General features: G+C 47.8%; 1 protein-coding gene and 1 long non-coding RNA gene across 3 annotated transcripts in view; one reads left to right on the top strand and one right to left on the bottom strand.

Annotated features, from left to right (window-relative positions):
• The window catches only part of LOC142924433 (uncharacterized), a 199773-nt gene that overhangs the window by 96504 nt on the left and 80574 nt on the right, over positions 1–22695 (bottom strand). The window lies entirely within an intron of this gene.
• Positions 1–22695, top strand: part of LOC116942026 (immunoglobulin superfamily DCC subclass member 4-like) — a 145359-nt gene that overhangs the window by 80695 nt on the left and 41969 nt on the right. For both annotated transcript variants that reach the window (XM_032953553.2, XM_032953554.2), the window contains exons 3-4: positions 12222–12363; positions 17474–17607. In XM_032953553.2, the coding sequence (XP_032809444.2) occupies positions 12222–12363; positions 17474–17607 (276 nt within the window). The remainder of the gene's footprint in view (positions 1–12221; positions 12364–17473; positions 17608–22695) is intronic.

Below are 22695 nucleotides of genomic sequence, written 5' to 3' on the forward strand. Positions count from 1 at the left end.
GTGTGTGTGTATGTGGTTAGCGCACTGCGCTACAAACCCGGCCACCTGAGTTCCATTTCCTCTCACGGTCAACACCGGTGACGATTATCTGAACTGGTACTGAGCCTCCCCTAGGTCGACTCAGCCTCAAATTAGTACCTGGTGCGGTGTGTAAACATCGCCACTGGGGAGACAAAGGCGGCCGGGCGTGGCGTTGGCCACCCAACCCATCGTGTGCCGTGCCGAACTTCATAGGTGCTCGCAAACAGCACTTGCCCCAACAGTCTGTTACAGGCACACATCGCGTTCGTGAATTCCACACCACTCTGATCTTTGTTTCTTACCCCACTGAAAAGTCTTTTGGAGGCTTTTGCTGCAGGTGTTTATTTTATTTTAATGAGCCAACTTCACTGTGCTGTCTTTTGGCCAGCTGTTAAACTGCGCATTGGGACGGCACACGCGGTGCGTGTCTCCGATCGCCTTTCTCTCTCTCTCTCGGTGTTGGCGGCACTCACGCTACTCCTGCCTGCCGCTGCCAAATTCCTCCCTCTCGCTTTTCCCCCCCTTCCAACTCACACGCACGCACACACACACACCGACGCACAGACCAACACACACGCACACACAAAAAAGGAAGCACTACTGGGCAGTGTTTCACGACAAGCATTCTCAAGTACCGCCGCCTGAAAATGTAATGAATACGCCAGGGGAGGCGGTGCGGGCTGTGTTAGTGCATTGCGCTCGCTCTCTCTCGGCGAAAGTCAAAACGATGAGAACGTGCCGCCCGGGCGTGGGGGCCACTGTTCAAGGGGGGCGGCGGAAAGCGCCGGCCCTCAGGGCTCCTCTCGGGGCCTGGCCTTGGTTCAGCTGGCGCGCCGGGCATAAACACCGCTCTGCCGGACGCCAGGGCCTTGTTCTCGGTGACAGTGATGGTGGCCGATCACTCGCCAGATCGCCTGCTCGCTCGCCAGCTCGTTCGTTCACTCGCATGCCCGCTCGCTCGCTCACTCGTTCGCCCGTGCATGTGGAGGGTTGGGGCTCTGACAGGACCTCTCTCCAAACCCCTCGTAAAGCAGTCCAGCCCACTCGAGCTCCCATTCACCTGCCAGCGCACTCAATGATTTGCTCGCTCAACAACCAGCTCGCTCAACAAATTGCCCGCTCGACAGCTCACCCCGCTCGCTCATCCGCTCACCAACATTTACATTCACCTACCTGCCCAACTACTCACCCACAGGGTGAGGAGCACAGAGGTTTCAAGACGAGGCTCGCAAATTTGAGGCTGCATTCGAGTCCAGAACGGTGTTTTCCCAGCAACCAGCTAAAGTTTGTCATCAAAGCTGCATTTTGACTTCAAACTTTCGTGACTGCAGGAATTCATATTCTTGGTTCTTTCGTTAAAGTCACGCCCGAAACGTCGTGGTTTAATTTTTATTTATTTTTATTTTATTTTTATATTTCACCTACGTGACTTTACCGAAAGAACCAAAGAGTAAAGCAAAAACATTTAATTAAAATTTAAAATAAATAAAAATTTAAGCAAAAAAAACCCACGACATTTTGATTGCAACACAAGTGGTCTTCATCAGGCGGAGAGAAAAGACCGCTTGTATTGTGACTTTGCCGAAAGAACTAAGAATACCAAAGCTACAGTTTTGGTGTCTGTAAAAAAATAGATGGATACATTTATCGAGTCCAAAGTTATTTGTACAATTTGGGCAAATTATATTTTTTTCAAAACAGATTTGCTTTTCTCTAACAGCCACTATTACAGGGGTTGTTCATGCAGTATGGAGTGTCTTATAACTGCCGCGAATTTGGAAAGATTAAACCTGTTCACTGTGTCCTAAATGCATTTATTTGACACAATGTAGATGGCACATGCAGTTGCATCGTGTTCGCTAGTTGGATTCATTCTTTGGAAATACGTGTAAATCACTCTTCATCCTGATATTTTTCCAAGCCATTTTTTTAAATTTATCGAATAAACAGCACTCGGTCAAGAAAATCGCTGGTATATGAAGCTCGCCAATAAGCGCAAATGTTGCTATAAAGCCGAGCGTTGGAATCCACGCGTGGATGCATTGCAATTTAACAGACTTTTTGATCTGCTGCTCACCTTTGCAAGATAAGATTCCGTACATTCCTGAACGCGGGGGGGGGGGGGATGGGTGTTGGGAGGGGCGCCCTTTATTGATTGTATTTGAATAATGAGCTCCCAGCCTTAATGAGCTTCTGTATACCACATCCACAGAGCCCAATGGCAACTCTGCGTGCGTGCGCGTGTGTGTGTGTGAAACACACTGCTGGGTGTGCACATGCGCCAAAGTGTTCCGAGTCCTGGAAGCGCTGGCAATGCTCCAAGACACACTGGCTGCCTACCAAGGGCAGGCATGTGTGAATTGGTCCTGCGCTTCGCAGACGTGCGAGGTGGATGTTTTTTTTTCCTGACACTGTGTTGATTCAAGTTGGGTTGGCACGCGCACATGTGAACACGCGTGCTCGCGCCCATGTGCGCGTATGTGTGTGTCTTTGTTTGTCGGAGTGTGGGGTGGAGCGGCAAGCGTGGTGGTTCGTAAGCGCACTTCGCCAAAAAGGCCAAATTGGGACCCAACTAAAAAAAAGATTCTCGAGGCTCGGCGAGGCTGTCCTGGGCAAATAATTGGCGTTGTCCTCTGCGGCCGACGTGATGGTGAATTGAGTGGCGCGGTGGTTCACGCACTGCGCTACGAACCCGGCGAGCCTGAATTTTATTCCTAGCCAAAGCTAACATCAGAGGAAAGTGGAAGTTATCTTGGGCCTCCCCTTGCTTAACCTGGTTGTAGAAGTTATCAATACTGGCGAGGCAATTTCGGCCATGCGTGTTACTGATCACACCACCCGCTCTTGCATTGCTGTCCCATCCTTCGTAGAGGCTCACTAAAAGCACTTGCCGCAACGGTTTGCATGGCTATGCGAGGAATATGTCTTTAGCGTACGTGAGTGTATCCATGTGGAAGCATCTGTGCGTGTGCACGTGTATAAGTAGACGCATGTGTGTGTGTGCGCACGCACGTACACGCATGTGCGTACACGTGTGGGTGTGCTCGTACGTGCGTGTTGAAAAAAGAAAAATAGGATTTTACCCTTTGTGCCATCATTTTGATACTTGCAAACAAGTCCGATAAGTATGTGTGTGTGTGAGCGTTTGCTCGCTCGCGCGTGCGAGTGTGGCGTGTTGAGGGGGCCTCGGTCAGCCGGTTCCGGGGATTTCCTTGCTGGGCCGACTGCCAAGTTCGCCAACCGATTACAAAAAATACGCAATAAAAGCCCTCACGCCCTCTCACTCGCTCTCGCCCTCCCACACGCAACCACGACGCGACCACGGCATTCATCGCTTCGGACGCGTATAGGCGCCGTGGTATAATGCGAGAGGGCATTTGCGTGCAAAGATCCCGGCTCCTTCTGCGCGTCGCGCAACACCCGTTCGTCAGTCGCGGCATCAGGAATAGTTTGTAATAATTCACGCACGCGCGGCCCTGTTCTGCCAACCCACTAACTGGGCTGACGAGGGCCGCCTCCACGTACCGTGCAGGTTTGTCTGTGGAGGTTATAATTATGACCGTACTTTACTGTGCTGACCCGTGCGAGATTAGTAAGGTCATGGAGCAAGTGGATGTAAGAACATGGCATAATACGATGGATCTTGCAGCACTACCCTCTGCTGCACACACTTAGCCCCACTGCAACCTATAACAGCTGTATTTTGAATGCATGGGGGTAGCCCATGCGAGCATTATCCAGACTCAACTCGGCTTAGCTTCCAAGATATGGTCGTAGGCATTTTGAAGACAACGTTTGCTGGACACGCCACCCGCTCATACACTGTGGCAAAGTTTAATCGGTGCTCGGTAGCAGCACATGCCCTTGCAGCCTATGTGGCTATGCAGGTGATCTTTGTGTGTACGAGTATATGTGTGTGTGTGTGAGAGAGATAGTTGGGAGTGGAAGTGTAGCGGGTTAGCGCGCGACGAAATCCGCGATGCGGCGCTCTATTACTGCTCACGGCCAGGGTCTCACCAGCCTCAAATGAGTCCCTGGTGCGGTGTGTAAACACCACCACTAGGGAGACAAAGGCGGTCGTGCGTGGTTGCTGGCCACCCACCCCCTCGTGTGCCATGCCGGCCCTCATAGGTGCTCGCTAACAGCATTTGCCTCAACAGTCTGTTCAGGCTATACGGGGCGGGGGGGAGAGAGATCTTTGCCTTTGTGTGAGAGTGTGTGCAGCGTCTGTGGCGCGTGGGTCCCCTGCAAGGACTGTGGCTATCTATTTATTTTGCATTTGTTTTGTGACCACGAGAGTGGCCTCCCTAAGGCACGCTAGCAGCCCGTCGCTTTCAACTACGACCGTCGCTCATCTCAATTGCCAAACAGACTTCTGCCGGCGGAGAATAATGGCACAAAATTCACCCTGCGCGCCATTTTAGTGCGAAGCTGCTAATACATCGCACGAGACCTCCATCTGTGCCAGGTGAAATCACGTGGATATGCAGTCAGTGGCTCACAGCTCCCGGCGTAAGTTTACTCGGTTTGTCCTGTACATCTCTGCGATGTGTTTTCCGGTTGCAACGTGTGGGTTTTCTCCGCGATGGGTTTCCTCTGCTTCGGCTGGCCGACGTCAAGTGCCAGCGGCAGCCGGCAACTTTATTTTATCATGGGTGGACGTGAGCTACTCCGATAAGCTCCTGATGGAAGCCCGCTTTGCACGTGGAGCGAAACGTCAGACGTCATGCCGAACAGCACGTGGTACAACCCTCCAGAAACACATCGGAGAGCTACATATAGCCAATTGGTCACATGCGCCCTGTTCCATTAACATTCAATTATAATATTTCATATTTTTGGGGGATTATTTTAAAGTACTCAAATATTACAATAATCATGTCCTTCCTTTATACAATAAAGCTTCACTCTGGAGTCCCCCCCCCCCAAAAAAAACTCGTGCATTGGAAAGTTTGGCCAATTCCATGAAGTTTGCTTCATGTGGGAGGAAACTGTAGACCATGGAGAAAATCCACAACTCGTATGACGTGGTAACAATCAAATCTCCACACAGTTTGATTCGAGAATCCATTGTTAAGACTGCGACCTCCAGGTCAACTCATAGCCTAAGATCGGTGTTTGCCCTGACATTCTCCCATCGATATTATTAATCCGGCTGAAGCCTCATTAGCTTCTGAAATGTGACAATGATAAGACACATTCGTGGAGAATGAGTCACGGGCATTGCGAAAGTATAAAACGGAAATGTATTCTTGTATCTTACCAGGTAAGGCTGACAGAGCTGTGTAGATGTTTTTCAGAAGCGACCTGGCCACAAAATGATAGCTCAATGAAGTGGCTAGTCACGTGGACATTTAAAGCAGCCAAATACTTTTCAATTTAAAGCTTTCGTGACTGCAGGGATTCATATTCTTGGTTCTTTCGGTAAAGTCACGTAGAAGGGAAATGATAAAATAATACAAATAAAATAGCCGAATACTCGTAAACGCACGTTTCTAAATGTGGAGGATAAAAAACCCGGAGGTACCCGGAGCAAACGCGACGAAAGTAAAAATTCTGTCGTGCCGCAACGTTCGCGCCCATCTCGCGAAGAGCGATCAGTGCACAGCGCCATGAGGACGAAACCCAGCGAGCTGCTCCCCCCCCCTCATCCCACCAACCCACACTGAAGAGTGTGGTGAAGTATGGTCAAAGAACACCCCCGTAAACAAACACGACATGTGAAGGCCCTCGTCTGGCAGTGGATTTAATTGAAATGAGCATTATTATTATTCTTGGTTCTTTCGGTAAAGTCACGTAGAAGGGAAACAATAAAATGAAAATATTAAAAAAATAAAATTCTCACGACGTTTCGACTGCAACACAAGCAATCATCATCAGGTGTGAAAACCACAACACACCTGATGATGATTGCTTGTGTTGCAGTCGAAACGTCGTGAGAATTTTATTGTTTTATATTTGTATTATTCTATTGTTTCCCTTCTACGTGACGACTTTACCGAAAGAACCAAGAATATGAATCCCTGCAGTCACGAAAGCTTTAAATAAAAAAATATTATTATTGTTGGTGGTTCAATACGTTGAGTTCTGACGCCTGGCAGCTGCAGCCTTGAGTTTGAAAGGCGCTGCTGCTGCTGCTTCTGCTGCTTCAACCGCCGTGCTCGCTTGCTCGATACGAGGGGGCCTCGGTGCGGCATAGCCCGCAGCCACCACCGCAGCCGGGGAGCGATAGCCATCAGCCGCTTGTGGCACAGATTAGTTATTGTAATAAAAACGCCTTATCTCCCGTGAGCAAGTGAGTGAGATGGGCGCCCGACAGGCAGCTGGCCAGAGACTTTTGTGCGTCCAGGGCTTAAGTTGTGCGTCGGTGAGTCCCGACGAGAGTGCGTGTGTTTTGGGGTCTTGTTTTGTGCATGTGTTTTGGGGTCTTGTTTTGTGCATGTGCGTGTGTTTTGGGGTCTTGTTTTGTGCATGTTTTCTTTCGACTTGCTTCACTGCTGGTGCTTATTTTATTTTGTTTTTTTGCTTTTGCCATTTTGGTGACGCCGGGTCACTCTTGCGAAACGCCACTCCACCCTGGTCTCTTGAGTTCGCACCTGACGATTAAACAAAAATCAACTCAAGTTTATTTGGCTAACACGAGTGGAGAGTGATATATCTGAACGGGTTCTGGGTCGCAGTCTTCATCAGCGTGCGTTGCCCGGCGTGGTGAAGTATGTTCAAACAACCTCCCATCATCGATATGGTGTAGGAATGTATTAATCCAACGGTGGACGAAGGCCTGCAAATTAGGGCGAGTTAATTTTTCTCCCACTTAATGGAAATGCAGTGAGTGTTCACGTTCTCACATAAAAAGAATGGCATTGAAGTGGCGAGTACATAGAGTCCAAGCGATAGGGGCCGTCCATAAATGACGTCACGCACCTAGGGGGGAGGTCAGACATTTGTGACGATGTGTGACGAGGGGGAGGGGGGGGAGTTTGAGAAATGTGACGTCACATCAAAATGCGCAATTTTATAAAAAATATATACTTAATTGAATAGACTTTTTAATGTTTTCTCCTACAACATCAGAGCGCAGCGCCACATTAAATACGCGCTACAATGACAATAGTTTAAAGCGATTTGAAGCATGCTTTATTTTTTTTGGAGGGGGCGGGGGGGGGCAGAGCTTTGTGACGTCATATTTGAGGAGGAGGGGGGGTCTGACTTTGTATCGCTTTAAGCAGAGATATCTGGCTCTGTGTCTTTGCCCCCCTACGAGTGTGTCTATGTGTGCGCGCTTGCATGCCATTCACTGCCGCAGTTGCTCACGCAACATGCCGTACAGTAGCAAAGAGATGACCAAGGCCAACGACGGTTTGCGAAATCATTAACTTGCGGCGATAAAATTATTTAGAGAGAGGGAGAGAGAGAGAAAAAAAACACACACACACACAGCCGCGCGCACGCCACAACAAACACAGAGAGTGCGTTTAGCCGAGTTAAGATTTGCCAGGTGCGCTTTGCTAATGCAGGCGAAGCGCATTGCTTCCCTGCCTGCTTCATCTGTGCCCAAGGACAATAGCAGCCATAGCTCAGACTCCCCCACAACACTCACCCCTCCCTCCCTCCCTTCCTCCCTCGCTCGCACGTCGCAGCACTCACCACCCCCCCTCCCCCGTATCCTCCACCACCTCTGTCGATTTTACATTTCCAGGAAAAGTGCACGGGGAGAGCGGAGTTTGACCGTGGTGGAGGCAGTGGCCATGGTAGGGGAGGGGGAGTCGTGGTGGAATCGGATGAAGGTTGTCTGCCGAGGCGTGGGGAGAGCCATCGTTAATGCCTACCCCGGCACAGCTTAGTAGCCTAATTTGACCGTGGCCCCGATACAGAAATGTTAACCTTATTTCCAATATTGCCGTTTAGCAAACCACTTGTCGTGGGTCGCGTTGATTTGTGCGCTGTAGGGGCAGGGCGCTCGGTGTCGTGAATTGCCTCTTCGTTTCATTTGGCAGCTGAGAGAGAGAGAAAGGTGCCGTGGTGCAGTTGTTCGCGAACTGCGCTCAGCACCCGCCAGCCGGAGTTTGATTCCCCCCCACCACGGGTATCGAGATCTGAATCGTTGTTCATGCACCGCCCCCACCTCCCCGCCCATTCACCTTTCACCAAAAGCACCGCCCAGAGTGGTGAAGTATGGTCAAACAAATGCCATGACTGACAGTATGGGGTAGTCCTACTTCAAGCAGTGGATTGCCAAAGGGATGTAAATCTTTTTTTTTTAAATCGAACACTGATGAGCAAGGACGGATGGAGTCCTTCCCCTGATTCACTGTCATCACCAGCCATGATCTCGCGGTGCACAGAGCATTGACCGTCGCCATCTCTCGTGGTCGTTACGATGCAACAATCCGTGTAGCTCCCTCCTACGCACGCGCTTATCTCGTCGCTCCATCTCCCCAGTGAATGTCCTCTCGCCTTAGTTATACGAGTAAGAAAATAGGTTCCGTTGATTGATACTTGGCAAGGGTGAGACGTGAGATTCGCTTCCGATGACCGCATGATCAAATTCAAAACATCACCCGACACGTTCGTTATAATTCATCATCAAAATCGTCATCATATTAATGCAATTTATAACGCGGGCAATTATTTTACTGACATTGGCGACCGTGACTTCGAGACGCGGGGTCAAGCTCAGCCAAGCTCAGCGTCGCTGTAAAAGCGGGCGACAGAGACGGGGCCTCCTCTCGGTGTCTCTTGAAAGTCGTTGCGGATTGAAACGTCGCCACCGGGCCGCGTTCCAGACGGCGGCGGCGGCGGGGTGGGTGGGGGGGGCGCCTGGCCCTGGGTGTAGCGAGGAAGGTTGAGAGTTGGGGGGGGCGCCTGGCCCTGGGTATAGCGAGGAAGGTTGAGAGTTGGGGGGGGCGCCTGGCCCTGGGTGTAGCGAGGAAGGTTGAGAGTTGGGGGGGTGCCTGGCCCTGAGTGTAGCGAGGAAGGTTGAGAGTTGGGGGGGGGGGCGCCTGGCCCTGGGTGTAGCGAGGAAGGTTGAGAGTTGGGGGGGGGCGCCTGGCCCTGGGTATAGCGAGGAAGGTTGAGAGTTGGGGGGGCGCCTGGCCCTGGGTGTAGCGAGGAAGGTTGAGAGTTGGGGGGGGGCGCCTGGCCCTGAGTGTAGCGAGGAAGGTTGAGAGTTGGGGGGGCGCCTGGCCCTGGGTGTAGCGAGGAAGGTTGAGAGTTGGGGGGGCGCCTGGCCCTGGGTGTAGCGAGGAAGGTTGAGAGTTGGGCTGCTGTCGAGGTTTCCACCGTGGGCTGTCGCGCAGTGTGACAGGAGCGAAGAGAGATACGATCGCGTTTGCATAATGAGTTCTCAGCCTTAATTGGCTCTCATCTGCTGCTGCTGCTGCCTTGAGCCACGTGTGTGTGTGTGTCGCTCGCCACGCTACGTTTCATGTCCCCGCCACGCGGAGTGGGAAACACGCTGCTGGCTGCAATCGTGGGCGGTCGGCGCCTGCATGTTCAGAGGCCCTCATTGTTTGACGGCCCGCTCGCTGTTCGAAATGGCTGGAATGCTTACAGGGACTTTATTTTTGTTGGAAAGACTTGGGCGGCCCGTCCGTCATCACATTTTATTGACTTTATTTTTGAAACCATTCCCCGCGCCCCACCCACCATCACCCAACTCTTGCCCTTCCCTCACCTCCTCCGACTCGCTCAGCCTCCCTCACTCCCCGCTATTGAGCCAAAGTATTCTAAAAAGCCTTCAGCCCCCCATGGGTATTTTCGTACCAATGATTAAAAAAAAGAAGTTTGAGGAAATGTATTTTTCTCCTACGCCTTTGTTTTTCCAAGGTGTAGGGATTAATGGGCTTATTTGGATTGAGCGGAGTTATGTTTATGCAACGTTGGCATGACCGAGGCATCGTTTTCCTTGATAAGCATGGAATTCTAAACGAGCTGGTGACCAGTGTGCGGCGTATCTATTTATTGAAAATCGTTTTTGGGCTGCGTCTGGATTCGGCCAAAACCTCCAGTTCCTCAACAGCAACAAAACGAGTCCATCTGGGGGGATCAACCGCTGGCTGACCGGCCGAGCAAGAGTGTCGTCTGTGACGGGGGATCGTCATCGCGCGCTCGCATTGAGCCAGCACCGGGGGCTTGTTTTGATCGAGCGAGCGGAGAGCGTAACCCGTTGAGCGGTGATTTAAGGATGGACCATCAGTCGGGTCTCCCCAGTTTGTTTTCCTCGCTCCTCTCCCCCCCCCCGAAAGTTTTATTTCATGTTTAATTTTTAATGGCGTAAACGTTGTCAAGCAGAAGTGACCACGCAGTGGCTCTTTCACACCCCACTCCCGTCTTTCGCTCATGGGTAATTGGGTGCAAGAAGAGAGCATTTTTTTTTCCCCTCAAGGGGATTTTATTTTTGGTTTCACGGACATTTTTCTTATTATTTTCCTTAATGGGGCCCAGCGGCTGATCTGCGTGATACCCATTCCTGTTCATTTGCTTCAATCTGCAGTGGGAGAACACTGCCCTGAATCTCGGTCAAAAACACCTCAGCATTACTAGCCAGCCAGCACCGTATTACCTATCAGCATAGCAGGGCTGACCCACGTCAAGTGTCTGCCATCTCGTGCCGCAATCTGCCTGCAGCGTGAGGTTGCCCTGTGGCTCAGAGCTGACCGCTGGTGAGATCCAGACAAGCACGTGTGATTAAACCGGGTTCCCAAGTGCAGTGAGTTGATAGTTTCAGCCCGGTTACTAAAGCTGCACACACACACACAAAAGTATCACCTGCAATAAATATAGCTCAATTCCAGCTCTGAGAATTGAAACATCAGTCTGTCGTGCGACAAATGATTGCTCTCATATGCAGAGCGGGTGAGATAGTGCTGCCCTCTACTTTGTGGACCAGAGGTCACGAGACAGGACCTCAGAGGTGGCTCTGTGATAACCGCTTCCGTGGGCCGTTCTCGAACACGAAGGGTTTGCACTGCTCTCTGCGAGAGATCCGATTGGATTGAATCGTCTCATCACCTGACGCCGATAGCACAATTGGGATAAACTTGGAGATTTTTTTTTTTACAAAATACATTTTTTCGAAGAAATTATTTGTCCTGCGTATCTTTGAATCTCGGTCATTGGCCCAAAGTGGCGCCGCAGTCATGATGGCGGTTTTCACACCTGATGATGATTGCTTGCGTTGTAGTCGAAACATCATGAGAATTTTATTGTTTTATATTTTTATTATTTTGTTTCCCTTCTACGTTACTTTACGGTATGAATGTTGTTAAACGGTATGAATGTAGGTGGCATTAAATGGCATTAATGTAATTCAGGGGTTTGTTTTAGTTTGTCATACATCTCATTTTATAGTGTGGGGGGGGGGTGGTTGAAGGGGCTGAGCCCCTAGACACCTAATTGAACCCCCCCTCATCCCTCTTCCCGTGCCGAGCTTTTATCCATGGTCAGATTGGGCCACCGGCCATTTGATTTGTCCTGTAGGCTTGTTCCGGAGTTGTGTCCTCAGACCCCAATCGGTAAATTGTGTTTAAACCCAGATATACTTTTAAAGTAAACCTTTCTCTCTTTCACTCTCACCTTTTCATAAATGAAGGGCACCTAAAAGCTAATTGTGCGGTCCTACAATTGTATTGTTTCGCCACTGCTGGTGGAAGGACATCCACTAGAGTGAGCTCTAAAGAAGCCCTCCGGAGGGTATTTGGCCTCTGTTTTCAGGCTGGCCAGACATTCTGGAAGATGCGTAAATACCCAAACTTTATCCCACAACACGCTACCTACCAGCGGACTAGCAGCTGTGTGCCATTTATACTGTTGGGTGGACGGAGGCGGCGGGGTTGAAGATACTTTGTCCTCTACCGCTGTGCGATGGGAGATGTAAACTAGCGGCCTCTGGATTGTGAGCCCAGTCCGCCAATCACTATACCATGGCAGCATCCCTACAGACAATGCCGCCTTTGATCTGTGTTCTTATCTGCGCTGTGGCGTGCGGATGAAGGGCGTCATTTGCGTCGGTGAACGGGATTCAGTTCCTTATGTCAAACTTCTTTCACACCGTACGTAGCCAACCGTGCTAATGGGAGGTGCGACCGTGCTAACCAATCGGACGAGAGGAATGTCCACCCTGTGGCTCGGTGCACGTGTGGCTTTTTCTGATGTCCTTTGTCCGTGCTGCGTGCGCGCCGCCGGGTCGCCGACTCCAGTGCTGCCCAAGTTCACCCAGCACCCGGTGCCGCAGAAGGTGCCCGAGGGGAGCGTGGCGCGCCTGCAGTGCCGCATCGAGGGCTCACCGCCGCCCGTCATCACGTGGGAGAGGGACCACACGGCTCTGCCCCCCGACTCGCGGTGAGAACCCTTCACCACCCCCCCCACCCCCCGCCGCCACGACCACCGTCCCCCGCTCCGTCCCTCTGTGCTCCAACAAACCACCCCGATAGTCTTAACAGACTGTTGTGGCAAGTGCTGTTCGCGAGTAGCACCTATAGCACCTGTGAAGGCCTGCACGGCACACGAGGGGGTGGATGGGCAGCACCACGACCGGCCGCCTTTGTCTACCCAGTGGCGATGTTTACATACCGCACCAGGTCTTCGTTTTGAGGCTGAGTCGACCTAGGGGAGGGGGGGCCCAGGACGGGTTCAGATAATCGTCACTGGTGTTGACCGTGAGCGGGAATCAAACTCGGGTCACCGGGTTCGTAGCGCATTCATGCAATGTGACCACCACACTGCGTTGTACAGTTTCCAAATGCCCGTATGTTCCCAGGTTCCGTACGCTCTTGCCGTTTATGCTCGCGCTTGGCCCCTCGTTCAGTCTTGTGGCGCAGTGATCCCAGGGGGCAGTGGGGGAGGGGGGGGGTGTTTGTTGAATCGTGATTCCCAATTGTGACGGTGAAAATGCTGCACCCTGACGCACAGTCGCGATGTAATGCCGGATGATTATTTTTAAACGGCGAGGGCCGTGGGTTCCGCTCGCTCAGTCTCGGCAGCGTCTTATCGCCCCGGCTAAATCTCAAATCCACTCAAGACGTCCCTGCGGGGGGAACTTCAAATAGTGGGTATCCCACACACAAACGCCCGAGCCTCAAACGCACAACATCACTCCGCACCAATATTTATGTTTGAAGCGATAGTTAATGAAGCAAGTAAATGTGCTCTTTAAACGTGCGGCGTGGCATTTTATTGCCGTGCCCGCTGGCACAAGCCTTCATCAGGCACGCGTGTGGGCTTTTAGCTCCTGAACCCCCCCCCCCCCCCCCCCCAGAGCAGGAGCCCCACCCAGCACCCCTGTCCATCGTGAGGCGTGGAGAGAGGCAGTACCGCAGGTAGCATCGCAGGTGTAGTTTTTGTGGAGTGCGTTTACACGCGCGGAATGCCTTGATAATTATCATTACGTTTTACGAGCCAGTAAAGAGCCCTAATCGGAGGTGCGTGGAGAGGACGGTAATTTGCCAGCTCTTGCCAGCTCTTGCCAGGCTGCCTTGAAAACCAAGGGTTGGGCGACGGCCCTGCCATAATGCAACGAAGTCACGTTGGTGGGCTTGCGAGTTGTCAAAAAAAATAATCAAAGCAGTCAACTGCCTGCAAAGAGCTTTAGAGCTTTACAATGACTGTTCTCACTGCTTTTATTTACAGTGGGTTTAATACTTTTTTTTATTAATGTATCATATACCTAAATCACGGGTTTCCCATAAAACCTAAAGGATTTTATGTCTCTTTAAAAGTTGTAGTATAAACATAACGTAAACCCTTTTAGGAATGTATAGGATTTCTAAATCTCTGTGCTAAAAAATCGAAAAGTATTTTCAGCAGCCGGCTGATGAGATTTGGAATGATAAAGCTACAATTTCGATTCTCATTACTTTCTAGCCTTAGGTTCATTAAACTGTCATCTTGCCAAATTCCTGCCGCGATTGCTTTTCTGCCGACGCCCTCAAAATACTTCTTAACTTTTCCGTTCGGCTCCGTGAAATATTTACGACACCAGGCACCGCCACCGCCGCGCTGAACGTTTTGTGAACGGCCCGAGCGCCCGTGCCTGGCCGTTGGCTGGACCCACGCGCGTGAGAGGCACGCAAGAGCGAGCGAGCATTGTGGCACTACGGACGCGCGCGTTAACGGCATCCCGAGCTCCGGGATACCGTTAACCCTTTCCCCATTCTGTTAATTTTATTTAGGAAGGCGTCGTGACGTTTTTTTTTTTCGAGACGTTGTTACTCGCCGCAGAGAACCGTCGCGACACAACCGCAGTCTACGATAGCTGGCGTCACGCTCTGCCACACGCCCTCCCGCATGGCCTTGTGGGAGCCTCGATACCGATAAAGTTATTTTATGTTAGTTTTTCTTCCGATTCCTTTTCAGATGAAGTACGTGTACATCATCGTACGTCATCGGGACGGGAAAGGGTTAATTTTGTGACGCCGTAGACCCTCGACTCCACGTGCAGATCCATTTCTCGCTCTTATTCCTGGCCACGCGAAAAAGAGAACACTAAACGCTGTGAGCTCCCCAATAATATTATCGCCTCTCCTGCATCTGCCTTCCCCCCACTTCGGGCCAAAGCAACAACGGTAGCGGTGATTAGTTTGTGTGCATAACCAGTGTAATTATGCCACTGCGGGTAATTATTCGCTCTGGGTGTCTCTCGTAAGTAACGTGCAGCTGTGACCACTTAATCCCAATCTCTTTAGCGCGTTGCCACGTCCATCAAGCGCAAGCGTGAAGCCGAGATATTTCAAACAGAACCATGCTTCCGATGGGATTTTTCTCTCTCTTGTTTCTCTTTTTTAAAACGTTTGCCCCTGACATTTTAATGCGAGCGCTGGTCGCCGGTCACTGTGGTGCTGTAACATTTAATCTGCACTCATAAGAGGGCCCCCAGGATTGTGCATGTTGAGGTATTGCTTTGCGCGCCCGCGTCTGTATGTGTTGGGGAGCGGTAGTGCAGCGGATATCGCAATGTGCTATGATCCCGATAACCTGTGTGTCGATTTCCGAAAACATGGTTAACATCGGTGGCATCTTCCGTCGGTTAACGCAGCTGTAAATAAGTACTTGCAGTTGAGCAAAACATCATCATTGCTGGGGAAACTGGACAGCCAGTTGTGGTACTGGTAGCCCCACCATATCATGCCCCATGACAGCTAATAGCTCATTAACAGCACTCGTCCCTACAGTCTTTAGTGGCTATATGGGGGATCTTCCCTTTTAGTGTGGTTGGGTGAACAAGCATATGTAACTGTTTCATTTTCAAGGGCTAGAACACTGAGCCATAATTACTGAAAACCTTGTATTTAAATTGAAGTTTCAGCCATCCGTGGTTAAAACAAGTATGGGGAGTTGATGGTCTCACCCAATCATTGTTGACTGGCTGAAAATCACATTTGGTTTTTCACAGAATTTTGCTTCTTCTAGCTGTAAAAATTAACATTTTCAGTTTTCACATGGAACAAACACTCTTTGCAGGCCATGAATGGCGTGCGCTTCTACTACGGATAAGGAGGCCTGTCATGTCAACTTCCCACTGCCGTTCTCTGACATGGGGTGATGCACTACTTAGCTGCAGTTCCAAAAATGGAAATGTTTCAGGCTCATAACGCGATGGCTGACAGCACGATAGGAATATTATTGGGGAAAAAGGCATTTCTATTGTGCATTAAATACCATGTGAAATACCCATTGCGCTCGGAGGTGGTCCAATAGCATACTGAAGGATTCAAGAGCTTTGAACGCTATCCCCTCGTGTGTTTCTACTTTCATGCCAAACTCTCATGAATATAATTGATCAAACTTCCCATTCCATGACCCCTGCGTAAAAATAGTATTGAGGCTAACTGAGGCTTTCCACTGTAAACAAAGGGAATCATTATTATTGCATTCCATGGGTGACAACCTCAACAGCATGGGAGTAAAAACAACAGTTGTGATTAATGCCATTGCAATTATTTGTACATATTCCAAACAATAAACTCATTAACTAAACACATTTATTCAGCTCTATTCATAAAGTATACAATACACACGTGGCCATATTATTGCAGAGCACCTGATTTCCTCATTAGTAGGGCGGTAATTAAGACACGATGCGTCCATCCTGGTGAGAGCCAGGTGGGACAACAGGAGCCATCTGCCCATTTTTTCGATGTTCAACCCCACAATGTCCCACACCTCCCCACGCAGCGCCGGCGAGACGCCTACCAAACGCTCATTCATTTACTCATTCGCTTCCTTAATTTAAACCAGGCAAGATCCCCAATCATCATCGAGGCTTAAATGCTCATGGACCATCATTCTCATGGATCCTACGGGCAAATATTTTCAACATCTTCATGTGCCATTGCGTGGCAAAACGCTCAACACCGTCAACCAACTGCGCTCAATGGGAAGTCTTTTCTTTTCTACTGCCGCTCGTGGGTTCTGGAAATCCATCCCCTGGACAGCCTTGCTACCGACTCTGTCCGTGTCCATGTCAAGTCTCACTCAACACATTCCTTTTACCCCCTTGTCTGCAACTCGTTGTCCACCATCTGTGAAGTTGTTACAATTTCGGCTCGCTTAAAAAAAAATACAAACACCTTGCCTTTTCCAACCAGGTGGTGGGACCCCGTCCTACTGTTGTGTGCAGCGGCCGGAGCTGCCGCAGTGGCTGCGTCGAAAAATCCAGATTGCAAATGTAACGTGGCCTCGGCACGTTACATTTGCGCTCCTACACGCGCGTGCGTGAGAGTAAATAAATAAATAACCCGCGCCCTTTAATGGTGGGGGAAGAGAAAGGATAAAGCGGCGGTGGGCGGCTTGAGCAGATGCCAGGCGCGCCGGTCGAGCCAAGCCGGGTTGCCCTCGGCCCTCGGCCCGGCTTCACTTGGCTCCGTTCTCCTTGGCCTGTGCCCAACTGTAGCGGCTTTTCCGCCACGTGCAGCTGACATTGATAGCTCGAGGACCCACTCGGGTCTTGGCACCCCGTCGCTCCGCGCCAGAGGTTTAACATCGCATCGATTCATCGATTGATGGATCTCGCGATACGCGCGCATGGAATTGCGCGTGTTGAGAATGAGATTTTTTTTTTACCAATTCGTGTATAGTTGGCAACACCGTAGCCTCCTCAACCTCCAGAGGCCGCTACTATTCACCACAGTGTTAAAGAAGAGAATATATTATTCGATTAAATTGTTCCAGCGATGATGATGCTAGCAATGATGATGTTCATGATGATGATGTTATTTTTCTTGAAGTTGCCTGCTCAGGATAGTCATGCCTTTCATTTCCTCGAATGCAGCTGCGCCGGCTGGATGAGCAAATGTCTCGCAGTGCGCTTGAGGGGATAGACGCGACTAACCACCACCTACGTAATCACGCTTGTCTTGATCACCGAGGGACCCTGCTGTTTACCACTGCTGTTGATGCTGCTGGTGTTGCTCACAAATCAAGCGCACGTGCGTCCACCTTTACCCCCCGCTAGGTTCACGGCGCTGCCCAACGGCGTGCTGCAGATCGCGAAAGTGGAGCTCGCGGACGAGGGGTCGTACCGCTGCGTAGCCTCGAACTCGGCGAAGAAGCGCTACAGCCAGGACGCCGCCCTTGAAGTCAACTCAGGTACACACGGCCCCCTCCGATCACACGCGCTTGCCCGCACTCACGTCTTCGTGCTCTCTCACGAAACGTCCGCTCAGCTTGATCGCACGCGGCTGTTGCAGCCCCCCGTTTGTCGATCCAATGCTGAGGGCCCTGTGCGGGCCCTCGTCAACGAAGTGTGCTTATCATGTGTAAATGTAAACGCATGTTTTTATAAATCCGCGCGACCACGGGGAGAACATGTAACCTCCAGATATACAGGCGTTAGGGTCGAGATCGAAAACCACGATCTCCTGTATACCAGGCAAGGGAGTGAACATCTAGCCACCTCGGTGCCCCATTCATTTTATTATTTTCACTTATTTCACCACCTTGCTCGGTACAAGTTGAAGGTGGAGAACATATACTATGGGAGCGTAGAAGTACAGTACAATAAGGGATTTTTCTGCATTTTCCGCTGATGTTCAAAATGTAGCCCTGCAGCAGGATATGACCACCTGTTACAGATGTTACTTGGTGCACAGTGGCCGTTTGCAGATTTTTATTTGATAAATGAATGCATTGTCGATTGCCTTACTTATAGTGCAAAGGAAACTGAACATATGCGACGGGATAAGAATCAATTCTCGAATGCAATCGTGATAACAAATCAGGAGAGTTCATCGATTCTCGGCAGGGGGAGTTTAATCGTTACCACTTAGAGAGAGTGCGGAGGCCTTTAATGTCCAGGTGTTTGAAAAAAATATTTTTGCTCAAGGTGAACGCCGTGTGTGACATCCGGGACAGTCAGTCACTCAGCGGAGGGCTGCATAAGCACTCACTCTGCATTGCAATTAAGAGCCTTGAATTGAAACACGTGTTTCAATTGTTGCTTGGTATTTTTTTAAAATACAATTCATGCATATTAAACTCATGTAAAGTGTGCATACAGCTGTTTAAAAAAAGGCCAAGGACTCTGCAGTGCTGCAGAAACATTTCGCTTCTGTCATTTACAAATAACAAAAAAAATCCATTCAGAAATGTTTTGAACGCGCCGACAAAGAGCCCACTTCAGACGCTTTGTGCCAGCGATGGAAGCCAACGGGATATCCTTTCAGGTTCTACGTCGTCGACCGCGAGGCCTTGTCGCTTGGCTTGGGTGCGCGAGGTGTCTATGGTGGGAAGCAGAGCGCTCCGGACGACAGACATCCACTGGGACGTGCGGAGAAGGGATTTCTAGCGCCGCTGCCAGTGTCCTGTCCTGAGCCGCGAGGGGTCTTGCTGGGTGGTGGTTTTAATGGTATCTTTCCCTGCCGTGGGAGATTGTTGCTGCCTCTAGGTAGGAGTCCAAATTAATCTGCAGGCATCAGGGCACGAGGACCATCGTCTATCTCCACGCTGCTGTGCAAGTGGTGCCAAGACAAAACAAAAAACACTCAAGATTATTTAGTGTAGATTGTTTGTTGACGTTATTGTTGGCGATACACAGGGTTTTCAATTAACTTTTTTTTCAAGTTAAATTGATTTCACTTAAGTTGTTTGGCAAAGCTCGAGATCAGAGCCAAAATGTATTACTCTTTCTCAAAGACGTGGGCGTCCATGGCTTTCCGAAATGTATACGACCTTCCAAAAAAGCACACGACCTACCTTGCATTACTTTACATCCTACCTTGTATTACTTTACAACCTACCTTGCATTACTTTACATCCTACCTTGTATTACTTTACATCCTACCTTGTGTTACTTTACATCCTACCTTGTATTACTTTACATCCTACCTTGTATTACTTTACATCCTACCTTGTATTACTTTACATCCTACCTTGTGTTACTTTACATCCTACCTTGTATTACTTTACATCCTACCTTGTGTTACTTTACATCCTACCTTGTGTTACTTTACATCCTACCTTGTATTACTTTACATCCTACCTTGTGTTACTTTACATCCTACCTTGTATTACTTTACATCCTACCTTGTGTTACTTTACATCCTACCTTGTGTTACTTTACATCCTACCTTGTGTTACTTTACATCCTACCTTGTATTACTTTACATCCTACCTTGTGTTACTTTACATCCTACCTTGTGTTACTTTACATCCTACCTTGTGTTACTTTACATCCTACCTTGTGTTACTTTACATCCTACCTTGTATTACTTTACATCCTACCTTGTATTACTTTACATCCTACCTTGTGTTACTTTACATCCTACCTTGTATTACTTTACATCCTACCTTGTATTACTTTACATCCTACCTTGCATTACTTTACATCCTACCTTGTGTTACTTTACATCCTACCTTGTATTACTTTACATCCTACCTTGTGTTACTTTACATCCTACCTTGTATTACTTTACATCCTACCTTGTATTACTTTACATCCTACCTTGTGTTACTTTACATCCTACCTTGTGTTACTTTACATCCTACCTTGTGTTACTTTACATCCTACCTTGTGTTACTTTACATCCTACCTTGTGTTACTTTACATCCTACCTTGTGTTACTTTACATCCTACCTTGTATTACTTTACATCCTACCTTGTATTACTTTACATCCTACCTTGTGTTACTTTACATCCTACCTTGTATTACTTTACATCCTTCCTTGTGTTACTTTACATCCTACCTTGTGTTACTTTACATCCTACCTTGTATTACTTTACATCCTACCTTGTGTTACTTTACATCCTACCTTGTGTTACTTTACATCCTACCTTGTGTTACTTTACATCCTACCTTGTGTTACTTTACATCCTACCTTGTGTTACTTTACATCCTACCTTGTATTACTTTACATCCTACCTTGTATTACTTTACATCCTACCTTGTGTTACTTTACATCCTACCTTGTATTACTTTACATCCTTCCTTGTGTTACTTTACATCCTACCTTGTGTTACTTTACATCCTACCTTGTATTACTTTACATCCTACCTTGTGTTACTTTACATTCTACCTTGTGTTACTTTACATCCTACCTTGTGTTACTTTACATCCTAACTTGTGTTACTTTACATCCTACCTTGTATTACTTTACATCCTACCTTGTGTTACTTTACATCCTACCTTGTGTTACTTTACATCCTACCTTGTATTACTTTACATCCTACCTTGTATTACTTTACATCCTACCTTGTGTTACTTTACATCCTACCTTGTGTTACTTTACATCCTACCTTGTATTACTTTACATCCTACCTTGTGTTACTTTACATCCTACCTTGTGTTACTTTACATCCTACCTTGTATTACTTTACATACTACCTTGTATTACTTTACATCCTACCTTGTATTACTTTACATCCTACCTTGTATTACTTTACATCCTACCTTGTGTTACTTTACATCTTACCTTGTATTACTTTACATCCTACCTTGTGTTACTTTACATCCTACCTTGTGTTACTTTACATCCTACCTTGTGTTACTTTACATCCTACCTTGTATTACTTTACATCCTACCTTGTATTACTTTACATCCTACCTTGTATTACTTTACATCCTACCTTGTATTGCTTTACATCCTACCTTGTGTTACTTTACATCCTACCTTGCATTACTTTACATCCTACCTTGTGCTACTTTACATCCTACCTTGTATTACTTTACATCCTACCTTGTATTACTTTACATCCTACCTTGTATTACTTTACATCCTACCTTGTGTTACTTTACATCCTACCTTGTGTTACTTTACATCCTAACGTGTGTTACTTTACATCCTACCTTGTATTACTTTACATCCTACCTTGTGTTACTTTACATCCTACCTTGTGTTACTTTACATCCTACCTTGTGTTACTTTACATCCTACCTTGTATTACTTTACATCCTACCTTGTGTTACTTTACATCCTACCTTGTGTTACTTTACATCCTACCTTGTATTACTTTACATCCTACCTTGTGTTACTTTACATCCTACCTTGTATTACTTTACATCCTACCTTGTGTTACTTTACATCTTACCTTGTATTACTTTACATCCTACCTTGTGTTACTTTACATCCTACCTTGTGTTACTTTACATCCTACCTTGTGTTACTTTACATCCTACCTTGTATTACTTTACATCCTACCTTGTATTACTTTACATCCAACCTTGTGTTACTTTACATCCTACCTTGTATTACTTTACATCCTACCTTGTATTACTTTACATCCTACCTTGTGTTACTTGACATCCTACCTTGTGTTACTTTACATCCTACCTTGCATTACTTTACATCCTACCTTGTATTACTTTACATCCTACCTTGTATTACTTTACATCCTACCTTGCATTACTTTACATCCTACCTTGTATTACTTTACATCCTACCTTGCATTACTTTACATCCTACCTTGTGTTACTTTACATCCTACCTTGTATTACTTTACATCCTACCTTGTATTACTTTACATCCTACCTTGTATTACTTTACATCCTACCTTCCATTACTTTACATCCTACCTTGTGTTACTTTACATCCTACCTTGTATTACTTTACATCCTACCTTTATTACTTTACATCCTACCTTCCATTACTTTACATCCTACCTTGTATTACTTTACATCCTACCTTGTGTTACTTTACATCCTACCTTGTATTACTTTACATCCTACCTTGTGTTACTTTACATCCTACCTTGTATTACTTTACATCCTACCTTGCATTACTTTACATCCTACCTTGTATTACTTTACATCCTACCTTGTATTACTTTACATCCTACCTTGTGCTACTTTACATCCTACCTTGTATTACTTTACATCCTACCTTGTATTACTTTACATCCTACCTTGTATTACTTTACATCCTATCTTGCATTACTTTACATCCTAGCTTGTGTTACTTTACATCCTACCTTGTATTACTTTACATCCTACCTTGTATTACTTTACATCCTACCTTCCATTACTTTACATCCTACCTTGTGTTACTTTACATCCTACCTTGTGTTACTTTACATCCTACCTTGTATTACTTTACATCCTACCTTGTATTACTTTACATCCTACCTTGCATTACTTTACATCCTACCTTGTGTTACTTTACATCCTACCTTGTATTACTTTACATCCTACCTTGTATTACTTTACATCCTACCTTGTGTTACTTTACATCCTACCTTGCGTT

The sequence above is a fragment of the Petromyzon marinus genome, chromosome 13 (assembly GCF_048934315.1).
Source record: "Petromyzon marinus isolate PM22_M1 ecotype Great Lakes invasive population chromosome 13, UKy_Petmar_22M1.pri1.0, whole genome shotgun sequence".
NCBI lineage: Eukaryota > Metazoa > Chordata > Hyperoartia > Petromyzontiformes > Petromyzontidae > Petromyzon > Petromyzon marinus.